Source organism: Microchirus variegatus, assembly GCF_963457635.1.
Source record: "Microchirus variegatus genome assembly, chromosome: 20".
Lineage (NCBI taxonomy): Eukaryota > Metazoa > Chordata > Actinopteri > Pleuronectiformes > Soleidae > Microchirus > Microchirus variegatus.
The window spans coordinates 6,726,843-6,739,183 of NC_139821.1; the positions used below are offsets into that span (position 1 = coordinate 6,726,843).

A 12,341-nucleotide genomic window follows, 5' to 3' on the forward strand; every position below is an offset into this window, starting at 1 on the left:
CACTGCACTGACCTGCATCGGATATCTTTGTTGAGGTAAGATCTACTGCACCGTCAGTGGTGCCACTGAAATTATAGCTGTTCTTACTCTTATAAAGGAACAGGCCAGCTTCTGCTAGGTTAGTGTCTGACATTGATGGTTTAATTCCACCAAACCCTCTCATTCCATACGGTGATCGGTCATACTGGTAATGGTCGTCTCGATATCCAAAACGGTCTTCTGGCAGAGGTGTAGTAGGCTGCTGCGTAGCACAGCTTCCAGCAAATGGGAGATTATATACAACGTCACAGCATACAGCTCTTTTTCCTGCAGTGAGATCCACTGGTTTTCCATCGTCATCCGTGACTACAGCTGTTACCACTTCTGCCGAAGAACCTTCGACTGATACCATAGTGCTGAATGGTTTTGAGGTGCTAAGGTCCACAGCTCCAGCTACTGTGGCTGTACCCGTTGTTAATCCATTGGCAACACAACTTGCAGCACAAGACGGTGCGATCGTGACAGGGTTGGTCTGGAAAGTTCCTACGCATGTACTTGATCCTACCGTGAGGTTAATTGGGATCTCTGTACCAACATGTGTGGAGGGCTGAGAATCGATTGGCCGGTATATAATCTGAGAAACGGGTTCAAACACTTTATTTTTTGTCAGCTGAAGGGGAACTGAAGATGTTTGCGAGGTGTCTGTGTTGTCACATTGCTGAATCGTTGCAGAACAGGTCACAATGGTGATGCTATCAGTCACGATAGAGACAGTAGATGAGTCAGCGCTGAGGTTGACCACAGGCGACTGCACTGCGCTGTTCTGACGACTGACATGTCTTGAGTCTGGGCCAGCAGACAGATCCACACCATTGAAGTCTGATTCTGGGTCCAGTTTCATAGTCCTAAGATCAACCACATCAGAATGTTGGAGTGACTGTCCATTCTGTGCAGGCAGTTGAGGCTTACGTTTCTCCATGTTTATTGGTATACCATTTGCCCTTGGAGCTGGCACTGGTGGTGGTGTCCTTTCATGAACAACAGATACAGTCGTCCTCTGGACTTCTGTGGTGACTACTTGAGATATGAGGTTAGGCATAACAACAGGTGGCCGGGCTGAGGCAGATATAGCTTCAATTATGTGACAAGAGCTAGATATACGTTTGTCTGAGTTACAAATCTCTTGATTTTCAATAGACTCCGTGACTCGCGTGTAGGCAAGAGGCACCCTCGTTGTTTGAGTAGGGGTTGTTTGAGGTTGATGCTGTGGTAGATTATAGCTTTGGGTCTGAGTTAGATGTAAAGGGGATTCTGGGTCAAACCCAGAGGGAGCTTGAGTTGAGATACCTTCGACTGGAGAGCTTGGCTGAGATGGCAGTGTGATCACCACGTATGTGTCACGGAGACTGCTGGCATACCTTGGAGAAGAAGGAGACTTTGGTGAGGGTTGAAATGGCTTGCTCTCACAGGAGGGGCCCAGATTCAGAACTATGTCAGTAGGACCAGTAGGAAGTACAGTGGGCCTTGATGAATGTGGGGCATGGGCAGGTGAAGACGGCTGTGAGGCAGGCTTTGGTGCGATTGGTGGTTTGACACCATGTCCTGGCCTTTCACCACCCCCAGCAGAAATTGATGGCTTTGGGGGAACAGGAGGGGGAACATGAGGTTTGTATGTTGGTATAACTGTTTGTCTCGTGGGCAGTCCTTGGGCTGAAGTCATGACCACTGTCTCTGGTATGATTGGAGCTGCTGAAGCCTGAGGTGGAAGTGGAACCGGGGGTTTTCTGGGAAAAACTGTGGGTTTTGGTGGTGTGGGAGGGGGCAGCGGTGGTGCAACTGGTACATCTGCATTTTCCTGAGAATTAGCCCTATACAGTACGCTTGGCTTAGGGGGCACAGGCGGGGCAGTTGACACTACACTTGAAATACTGGGTGTGTACTGGGGGACTGTGGGCAATGGTGACACACTCACGATCACTGGGTTCGACATTTTTGGGTGAGGACTAGATAAGTCCACAACATCAGCCTGGGATTGTGTGATTGTGGTGTAAGGTTGCGGATTTGTCGGTGATGGGGATTCACAAAATACTGTTACATGTTCTGTTTCTTTTGCCGAGGTCACGTCTGGTTGTGCAGTTACGCTCTCCTCCTTATTAATTACATACTCGTCATCAGAGGACACCTCTCCTGAGGAGCACTGTGTCACCTTTAAGTCTGGGATGGGGTGGAGCGCTGGTCTAGATTCACTGGCTTCCACTCCCTCCTGCTGAGTTGGACTTGTACCTGGAGTCAGAACTCTTTTCATTAGCTCTTCATAGGCAGCTTCAGCATCTAACAGGGGTCTTCCATCTTTGCTAAGGGTTACTTCACTGCTTTTAGAGAGCATATTTTCAGCTGATTGTACTACAATTTCTGGATTACTGCTTTTCTGCGTGGGCTGCATATTTTGATATTCCTGCTCTAGCTTCATGAATTCCTTCCTCTTTTTGATCATGTCCTCATACACTTCATCCGGTGATCTCAGCATTTTAGGCTGAGCAGGAACAATAATTTTCTCGGGCTCATCCAAATCAGCTGCTGAATTGTCAATCAGAGATGCGTATGCATAGTCTTCAATGAGCATGCCTCCGTAAAGGGACTCCTTTTCTGGTTGAACTTCACCGGTGTCAAATGTTGGAGACTTAGCTCTCAGTATGATTTCTTCATAAGCCTCATCAGCAGATTTGAGAGTTTTTTTCTGTTTGTCGGTATATTGATCATCCGTTGGGGAATGAAGAGATACCGATGTAGGCAGTTTATATGTTTTCTGAACAGCTGCAATCTTTGCAGCATATATTTCAAACCCTTCAGGATCTGAGTCGATACTCGGGGAGAAATCAGAGCAGGACGATCGTCTGATCTCCTCCATTTCTGCTTCTTGTCTGAGTTCTTCAGTGGGTGACGCATCTTCGATCGGCGACAGATTGCTTGGTGGTGTCTTGGAGCGCTCTCGCCGTCTCTGGCCTCGAATCTCTTCTTTGTCCTTTTTGGACTTTTTTGCTGAGCTCCTCTGTTTCTCTTGCTCCCTCAGCAGATCCTCTTCCTCCCGTAATTCCTCCTCCTCAGAAGAGTCTTCGATAGTTGGCAACATTTGACCAGGTTGTCTGTGTTTGGCTTTCCTGTGTTGTTTACCCTCATCGGAACGGATACGACTGGGACTGCTGCTGTCACTGTCTTCGTCCAGTGACGACAGGGATGTCGGGGACGTCCCAGGTGTGAAGCTTGATGCATGTAGACTGGATGACCCCTCACCTCTGGACCTATCATCTGGAGAGTCTGTGAGGCTTTCCATTTCAGGTTCTCTTTCGTCATTGGTTATGCGCACAGGGCTACTGGTTGCATTTAGGTCCATATTTTGGAATTTGCGAACTGCCGTACCCCTTTGATTTTCCTCTGTTTTTATCTCTGCTCCATCTGTTTTCTGCAATAAACCAATTAGTTTTTTGTCTTCTCCATCATCAGGACTTATACTGCTTTTCTTGGTTAGTCGTCTGGCTTTTCCCGATGCGCTCCTTTCCACAGACCCCGTCTTCTCCTGTTCCATTTGTTTCTTTTCATTCTCTCTGATCTTTCGTCGGATCAGGTTTTCCTCATCAGAGGGGGAAGCGTCCTCATTCTCACTCATTTCGATGATCTGTTTTCGGATAAATTCCTCATCGTCCCCTGACAGAGGACTTCCTTTTTCGTAGCTTTCGCTGCTGTCGTCCAAAGAATCTGCCTTTAAATCCATGGGCACAAGGAGCTTTTTCTTTGTAGTAGCTTTGGTATTCGTCTGAAAAAGTTCCCTGTCCTCTTCTGAGCTTGGCGAGTCAGGCGAGAGAGGAATCACCTCTATTTTACGTCTCGTCTTGAGAGTGTTTGTTAGTTTCTCTTCCTCGTCCTTGGGTTGGGTGCTCGTCTTTGCCTCAAGAATGGGAAGGACTGTATTTTCCAGCTTCGCTATATCTGACGGGCTGGTGGGACCGCTGTCCATTGGAGCCATTTGTTTTTCTCCAGGCTCCAGCTTTTTTAACTGTAAGATTGAAATAGAGAGACAGAAATAAAAGTTAATCATTATTGGAAGTAGTAGAAATAGTAGAAATGTGTACACAATCTTTAGAAGCAGTTTGTCTTAGCTTGTGTATTAATTACAAAGCATTGCCAAGTCAATCATTTCCATAAATTACCTCTCAACGTAAAAAGTGTTGAACATCAGAATAAAGTAGTGCTGGGCACGTTAACGCATGACGCGTTAACTACGCTGGTTATTTGTAGCGCTGCTCTTTTCGTTTAATAAACAGGCCGCTCCAGTTCGACTGTAGGCGAGCTAAAGGCGCTAACTGGTAAATGTTGCCTGGACTCCGGTGCAGCAGCCTGTAAACATGATGTCACGCGTCTTTTTCCTTCAGTCGTCATGGAAACGTGTCATGCGTTAACGTTAATGCGCTAACATTTCCTCAAAGATAAAGCTGTTACTACGTGTGCTAAATACTGTGATCACCTCCGGAACTGCGTCTTCATCACCGGGCTTTTCCAAGAGGCTGAACAAGACCTCCTTGTTCTCCTCCATATTAGTGCTCTCCTGGTTTGGGTGTGTGTTTTGCTCACTAACTACAGAGACTGGAATTTCACGCAGTGCTACGGGAACTGAAGCAACTACAGACGCACCTCTGCGTTCGACATCTGTCGGTGGTATTTCTTTCTTTGATTTTGCATTCTCTCCTACATCAGACAGTGCAGTGAAGTCTTTGTCACAGACTCCGCCAGCCTCTGATGAACAAATATTCTCTTGGATGTTGCCAATAACAGGTTGTGATTCACTTTCTTTTTGGTCCATTTTTGCCTCATTCTCTTTGACTGACAGCACAGACGCCTTCTCAAGCAGAGTCTTATTGCTGTCTGTCAGCTGCAAAGTCTCCCTCTCTACCTCATGGGGATTTTCTATGTCTACGTTAGTGTCACTAGACACAGCTAAGGCCAAATCCATCTCTGCACTATGCACCGACTCTGCGATACTGACCATTTCCTGCATTTGAAAATTAGTATGTGGTTGAAGAGTCATAACCACTGCTCCCTCTGACTCATTATTTGCTTTTAATACGCCATCTATTGGTGTTTGCTTTTCATCTTTCTGTGCTACCGTCTCACCAATACTGTCCTTGGCAGTTGATGGTGCATACTTTGCTTCAGTTTCTATCTCTCTATGTATAGGTATCTCTATTTTCTCAGTTTTAGGACATACTTCTGCTTTGGTAACCTCTACCGTTTGCGACTTCTCGCCATTTGCTTTTTCAGCTGTGTCATGTTCAAGTCCCCCTTCTTCACAAGATTTCCCTTTATCTGCTTTTACCCCTGGGGCCCTCTCTGCAGTTACATTTTTCAGATCCTCCTCATCTTCAAAAGCTTTGCTGTTAAATAATTTAATCTCCGAGCCCGTCTCCTCTTTAGCTTCTTTTTCAATAACTTTCTCTACAGCATTTGTTTCTTCACCAGTGTCCTTTACTGTTTTCTTCACAGTCTCCTCAGAGACCGCATGTTTTTCTGTCACTATCTGAGAACTTTCATATTCCGTGCCTTTTCCTGGCTCTTGCATGCAGTCGTGCAGGGTGTCGTCAGGTTTATAGAACTCAACGTGTTTTTCAGTGACATCAGTTTGGTGCTTGTGAAAAGCAGTGTCACTTGTCACTGCAGGAATAGCTTGGGGTTTCTCTATCTGAGGAATCTCAGTTGGTTTACCGAGCCCTGACACGATTATGTTCTCCTCTTTTACTTTTGTGGGCGTAGAGTCGAGAGAATGTGAGTCGAGGCAAACTGAAACATCCTGATGAATCTTAGTATCTGGGCCGGTTTCGATCACAGCAGGTACTGATGTCTTGTCTAAACATGTAGGAGTCGATAGATTTTGAGGCTCATGTAATAAAGGGAGAGATTTGTCCGGCAGTTCAGCAATAAGAGAAATATTTTCTTGTTGCTGAACTGCTGGGATATCACTGACAGATGCAGGTGCAGCCTCTTTGACATGAGATGGCTCAATTTTAAAGTCATAATGGCATCCTTCCATTTTTATAGTGCCACTCTGTGTCTGAACTACCGCACTTTCACTGACAGTTGCATTTTGTAGCTCAGAATTCAACTTCTCCGTCTGAGGTCTAGGATGGCTCCCTGCTATTTTCTCAGAGCTGTTTTCCTGTTGCTCGACTGCTGGAACTGCAGGGAGACTCTGAGCTACACTTTCTGAAATTTGAGCTTCTGATTCAGGATTAATTACAGGTTCTGACACTGATTGTGGATTTTCCTGAGGGGTGCTTTCAGGAGGAAAGGCACTAACAGAAAGAGCATCACGATCAGGTGTGGGAATGGTTGTGGGAACTACCTTGGAATCGGGAACAGGTGGGGTTTGTTCTGCTGCTGCTACTACAGGTTTGCTATCTACAGCAGCAGGGGCAGGGGTGGTAGAGGGTGCAGGAGTGGGAGCCTGCAGCTGCTCCTTTGAGGACGCCATGGATGGAGGTGGCATGTCTCCCAGCTGGCCTGACATGGCTCTTTGTGTCTGGCAGTTGAGGCAAAGCCATTCTTTCTGTAAGACAAAGACATAAGCACATTGTTAGCAATTAATATATGGCAAAGATTTACAAATGTGTCTGCTTGAACTGCACAAAATGACAATTATGCGAGACGTCACTGTGACACGGTGCCAGTGTAACTTCTTCTATTTCAAGAGAAGCTTTTACATTTATGGGACTTAAGAGATAGGCTCATGCATAATGCAGTGTAAGGGGACAGGGCTTTGCCAAAACATGTCAAGGAGGGTTGGATGGCCTGAGCAGATATTTTTTATGGAGCAGAACTTAATGGTGAGGCAGTGTTTGAGTATGCATTTGTGATTGTGTGATCTTATAAATGTGTGAATATGTGACGTTGGAACTGCGACCAATGTCTTAAACTGGTTTTAACTTTGACATGTCAATCAAGCATTGTGTGTGTCAGTTACACCAGTGATATAGACCAAGTGGAAGTTGCAGCAGCACAATTAAATGTTGCATGGGCTGCCCTCGTTATAGGCAATGCCTAAAAAGCCTCGTTTCCATCAAGTGGTAAAATGCATATCCACTCATCTGACTGTTTACACTGTGGGGTGTGTGGGCTGCATACATACATTACTTATCTATTCATGTAACATGTGTCAGCTATGTAAAAAGAAGAAGATGGTAAGACAGTAAAGGCCAACAATGGAGGGCATAATAGCATTCTGTGTTGCTACTTCTTGGCATTTAGCACAAGATAAAGCTTGACTTGAAAGAAGACTACAGGCTGCAAGGAAAGAAATACCACATTTTTTTTCTACTGTCGCAAGTAAGCAATGATTCTTCATTGACAAATCAATGGACTGCAGTGTTTCTAGCCTCACTGTGCTTGGTAACCCTAATGGAAGGGTGCCAACAACTGAATTGCTTGGTGAAAACAGGGCTTAACACTTCTATCTAAGCATCTACTAAAATAGGCAGTAAAAAACATTTTTTTTGGTGGAGCACACTGTGGAGTCAAAGTCCTTCCACCTCTAAGGTTTGCTGCTGTTGGTAAGTTGCCGCCCCTACTTGATGGAAATCAATTTAATCCTGAGGCATGATGATGGACACGGAACAGATATGGATGCGTTTGTGTGTGTGTATGTACCATACGCTATCGGCAAAACCCCTCCCACCTTTCCCAGCACGAAGGATTTGAGATGTAAGTTCCTCCAGCTTGACGGCTCTATCAGTTAAACCAGAGAGCAGGCACTGAGCGCTTGAGAGATGGTCGCCGATAGGAAATGCTGAAAAGCCACTCAGTCTGACAGTCAGTCGGCCTCGGCTACTTCAGAGCCAGTCATCGCAGATGTTATCACCACATCACACTTAAAGCTTTTACTACTTCCTCAAAAACCTTATTACTTTGCAGAACTAACCCACCCTTTCAGGCAATTTGGAATAACCTCCAGATATGTTAATTCAAATCATTATTGCTAAGTGGCCAAGACTCCAAAGTATATCTTACGGAGATGCCTGGCAGCAATCACCTTGAAAGGCCATCAAGTCATTAACTGTGTCCCTGATTCGAATCAAAGCTACACAGGGGGAACTTTGGCAGCTCTCACTTTAACACAGAGAAACCAATACATTGTGCAATGTCAATACACAGTGAAGTCTGTGTTGACCTTTCTTGAATGGCTGGGTATTAATACTGCATAACACAGCTGACTGATAATCAACAGATCAATAATTTAGTCATCAAGCAAAACTTTGACATGTGTGACTTTCAGAGTTTAAGATCTAACTTTTGTGTAAAAGTTTGTCACGTATTCTTGAAACTAACTCATCACAATAAAAGTTATGGGAAGTTGTAAAGAGGCATGAGTTGAATGCTAATAATGTCTCCATGATAACAGAACATATACATTTACAAACCAATGGATTATTTTCAACAATCTTTGAAAAAAAAAAAAAAGGGGAGGTGAATATGTAATTTTATGTAATTTATTGACTAAATTTAGTTTTATACTCACTCGTATGAATGTGGAATTGTTTCAGAAATCCATCACATTGTGCATCACATTGTTCACATCCATCACAAAACAAATATATTACAATATTAGATCAGCATTATGGTGACAGTAGTCAGCATTGGGGCTCTTTCTATTCATAATCTGTGTATTATGAATTTCATGGCAATCCCTCAAATACTGTAGTTGTTTCTTAGTTTCCGAGTTGTCCAACTAAGAGACTATTACGGCCATCTATTGAGCAATATTGGTAGTAAAGAACTGATCAATCAGTGGCTCCAACTATACTGTAGATCATATTTTAAAAGTGTTAAAAGTTTTTACCCATAAAACAATCTTTCAAACTGCATCTGTCACGTACATAAATTACAGGCCTGTGTGTGTGTGTGCTGAAATGATCTCTGCCAACAGCACCGTGGATGAATCATAAAAGTCGAGGGACTCAAGGATGTTCTTAACATCACACGAGCACGACGGCAAAGAGCTGACACACACACCTACACCCACAGAGCTGACTTTGTGAGAGTGAGTGTTGACGATGACATGCATATATACTTAGATAAAAAGGGGAAGCAACACGTTGGCAGGAGACGACAACTCATTCTGTATTCTGACACGACACTCGAGCAAAAGCACGCTCATACGTGAAGGAATAATGACGGGTTTAGTGCAAGTGCTCCAAACTTCTGCATCCTTTTTTTTCAAACTTTCTCCAAGGACACAGACGGGAGACAAACTGAAAAACCGCAGACAGCAACCAGATATGGAGACGAGATGGGCCTTACCCATGTTCGGTTATTGTTTTTCCAACGGGGGGAATTGGAGTATTGTGAGGATTGGTGCAGCTATTTGATTAAGACTCGGGATCCTGCGAGGGTTTTACCAAGCTAAATTTAGACAAGAGTCTAGCAAAAGCAGTGAGGAAGCTTAATGGTAACTGAAGGTGACTCTGCACTGCTAACACCAGAAAGCTTGACATCACCGCCCCTAAATCTGCAAATCAGAAGCTGTAAAGACAAGACAAGCTGATGTCTGTAAGGCCTGCCAAAAATGACCTTAACATTTAATTTGTGCAGACAGAAGATTTAGTTGACTAATATAAGGCACACAGTCCATATGTCCATATTTCAAGTTAGCTGACCTGCTGCTAGCTTCCATTGCTCAAAGATATCTTTTCAGTAGGGTTTGTTAAATAATTCTAGCCTAAAAAAATTTATACTTTGACAGTTTTATTTTCTGTCTGACCAAGAGCATGTGAGAAAATTAGATTAGAAACAGCTACTAGAGTTTGCTGTTCGCTAATTTAGCGTAGCATCAAGGCATTCATTTGACCAACTGACGTAATATGATCGCTGTGTTTGTAAAGTGTCTTTCTCAAGAACAAATACAGCTTTTTGGGAAAAAGTAGGGATATCACCAATTTGTGACAAAATTCCACAACAAAAGTGTCTTTGTTGACATGGAAATGCAAATTTCACAAAAAAACAACATATTTACGATGCATAAAGAATCTATTTCTTTGAAAATATATTGAAGTAACTCATAACTTGATATAAGTGGTGGGTGGCAGAATTCATACCGTATTATCACATTATAATAATTGCCATACCGCTTTATCACACCGGAAAATATTCTTTGTTATAAGACCGACCATATTCCAACCATTAAAGGTTATCAACAGTGTTCAGATACATCAAAGAACATGTACGGTTAAGGAAAAATTTAATACATCCATATTAATCTATAATTAAAAGGTGTTGAAATGCCAGGGTCCTTTCAACACTATTCCGTTCACCTTTTAATGCAAAAGCTCTTGCTAAAATTAAAATCTCCTGCCCTTTTCTCATTGACGAGTGTTGCCGACCGGCCGACTTAATTATAATGCACTACACCGAACGGGGAAACATCACATCATCAGCTTCTTTGCAAGCCAAAAAAGATCTTTGTCCTAATAAACGTCCCACGCTTCGATGTTCCCATCTCTGGGTTCAATACGCTGAACCGTTTTTGGGTTTTTTTTTCCTCCAAAGGATCCCAACACAATCCAAGTTGCATGTAATTCTTATACAACGGCTGGAGAACTCGACTGTTGGCTTTAATCCCAAAAATACGGAGCAGGATGTGGGCTGTGAAGATGAATAAATCAAACATTGCTGTCAAAAAAAAAAGCCTCTGAGAAAAGTACTTTTAACCCTCAGCTGTAACCAGCACCAGAAAACTGTAGTCAGATCTAACTGAATGCGAGTCGAGCAGAATGAAACCAGAGTCGCATCCTTTGAGGGAACTTTACCTGCGCAGATGAAGGTTAATTATCCACGTTTGTGTGTAAATCTTTCCGCCCGACTCATTACTGTCAGATCACAAACAAGAGTCGAAGCCTTTCTCCGTCAACATAAATGTTATTGGCTGATGTGGACTAATATTCCCTTTGCCAAGTGAGAGTGAGAACTAGTGCATATTTTAAGTGGATATGACACAGTGCCAACTGGAATTAAAGGGTTTTTTGTTTCCTTTGTTTTTCAGGACGCCCCAGGATTTCCAAGCAGAGATTCTTATTCTGTTGTATTCAGTGTTTTTGGCTGAGTCATCTCACATACAGTAGCATATTATTACCACAAGAGACCAAACCACATAAATGTGAATATTTGGTTACTGGGAATGAAGCCTTCAGTCCTCGTAATCCTAGCTGTTTAAATTAGCGGAGCTGTTTAAAGCTCAGCCGATCAATAATTTCATTACAGTAACAATGAATCACAAGGAATCATGTAATATGAAGCGCCAAAGAAGATTATTCTCCTTTTAGATGGTTTAGCTTCTTTAAGTGCAATGGCTTTTACCACAAAAACACACAACAGGGTTCTCAAACTCATATTTTCTAATAATGACAATAATAATATATTAGGTTTTTGTTAATCACATTATTAAATTCAACATTTAATTATATATAAGATTGTCCAGTGTTTAACTTAAAATTTTGATTTAATGTTTTGATTCTAGTCTGTTTTTGATATTTGCATATTCATTTTGCATCATAAATATGTTTTTCTGTGTCAACTACATGTCAAAACAAACCCTTTTACTTTAGTAAATATTTTTAATAATTCCAAAATCATAATGGATTATCAAGATATAATTTTAATTTCTAATCACTTTTCACTTCTGACCAGACTAGAAGTTCATTTTTAAGTTTGAGTCCCTGTCATACAACATACTATGTTGACTTCCATGAACTGTAGGTACGTAATACAAATATTTTGTTTTGCATATTTAGTGCAGGTAAAGGGGGGTAAGGGTTGCCAGAGAAGGAGACAGAAAGGAGGGAATTATTCAGGAGGCTGTGGTCGCAGTGGGTGGGTTTGACGGGGGAGGTTCCCACCCACAACTCCCTTCTCTGTAAAGGTTAACCTTAGTGAGCTGTGGGCTTTGGTTGACAAAATCACTTTGACGCGTGGTCAGACAAGATCAGGAACCTTGAGCTGTGGCACAGAGCAGGACAAAAACCCAGTTGGAAGCCCAGATCCTCAAGTGGAAATGGTCCTGGATAGGGCACACACTTAGGAAGCCACCATCTAGCATGACACACCACCAGGCCCTTAACCAGACAAAGAGAGGAAGGCTTAAAAACAGCTGGAGAAGGGATACAACTGGCACGACCTAAGAAAGAAGGCCCAGAGACGAGTCCAGTGGAGATGGAAAATGCTACATGTAAGCATCGGTTAATTTTGAGCTGTGGCGTTTAAATTAATTCAACAATCATATACACCATGAATGTTTGCTGGTGCAGCTCTTGCTCCATCAGATGTTT

At 43.0% G+C, this 12,341-nt stretch overlaps 1 protein-coding gene across 1 annotated transcript in view; it reads right to left on the minus strand.

Annotated features, from left to right (window-relative positions):
• pcloa (piccolo presynaptic cytomatrix protein a) overlaps positions 1-12,341 on the minus strand; it is a gene marked incomplete at both ends in the record, with an annotated part of 46,414 nt that overhangs the window by 23,276 nt on the left and 10,797 nt on the right. Inside the window, 2 exons of the mRNA XM_083907307.1 lie at positions 13-4,030; positions 6,371-6,574. Of these exons, the coding sequence (XP_083763433.1) occupies positions 13-4,030; positions 6,371-6,574 (4,222 nt within the window). The remainder of the gene's footprint in view (positions 1-12; positions 4,031-6,370; positions 6,575-12,341) is intronic.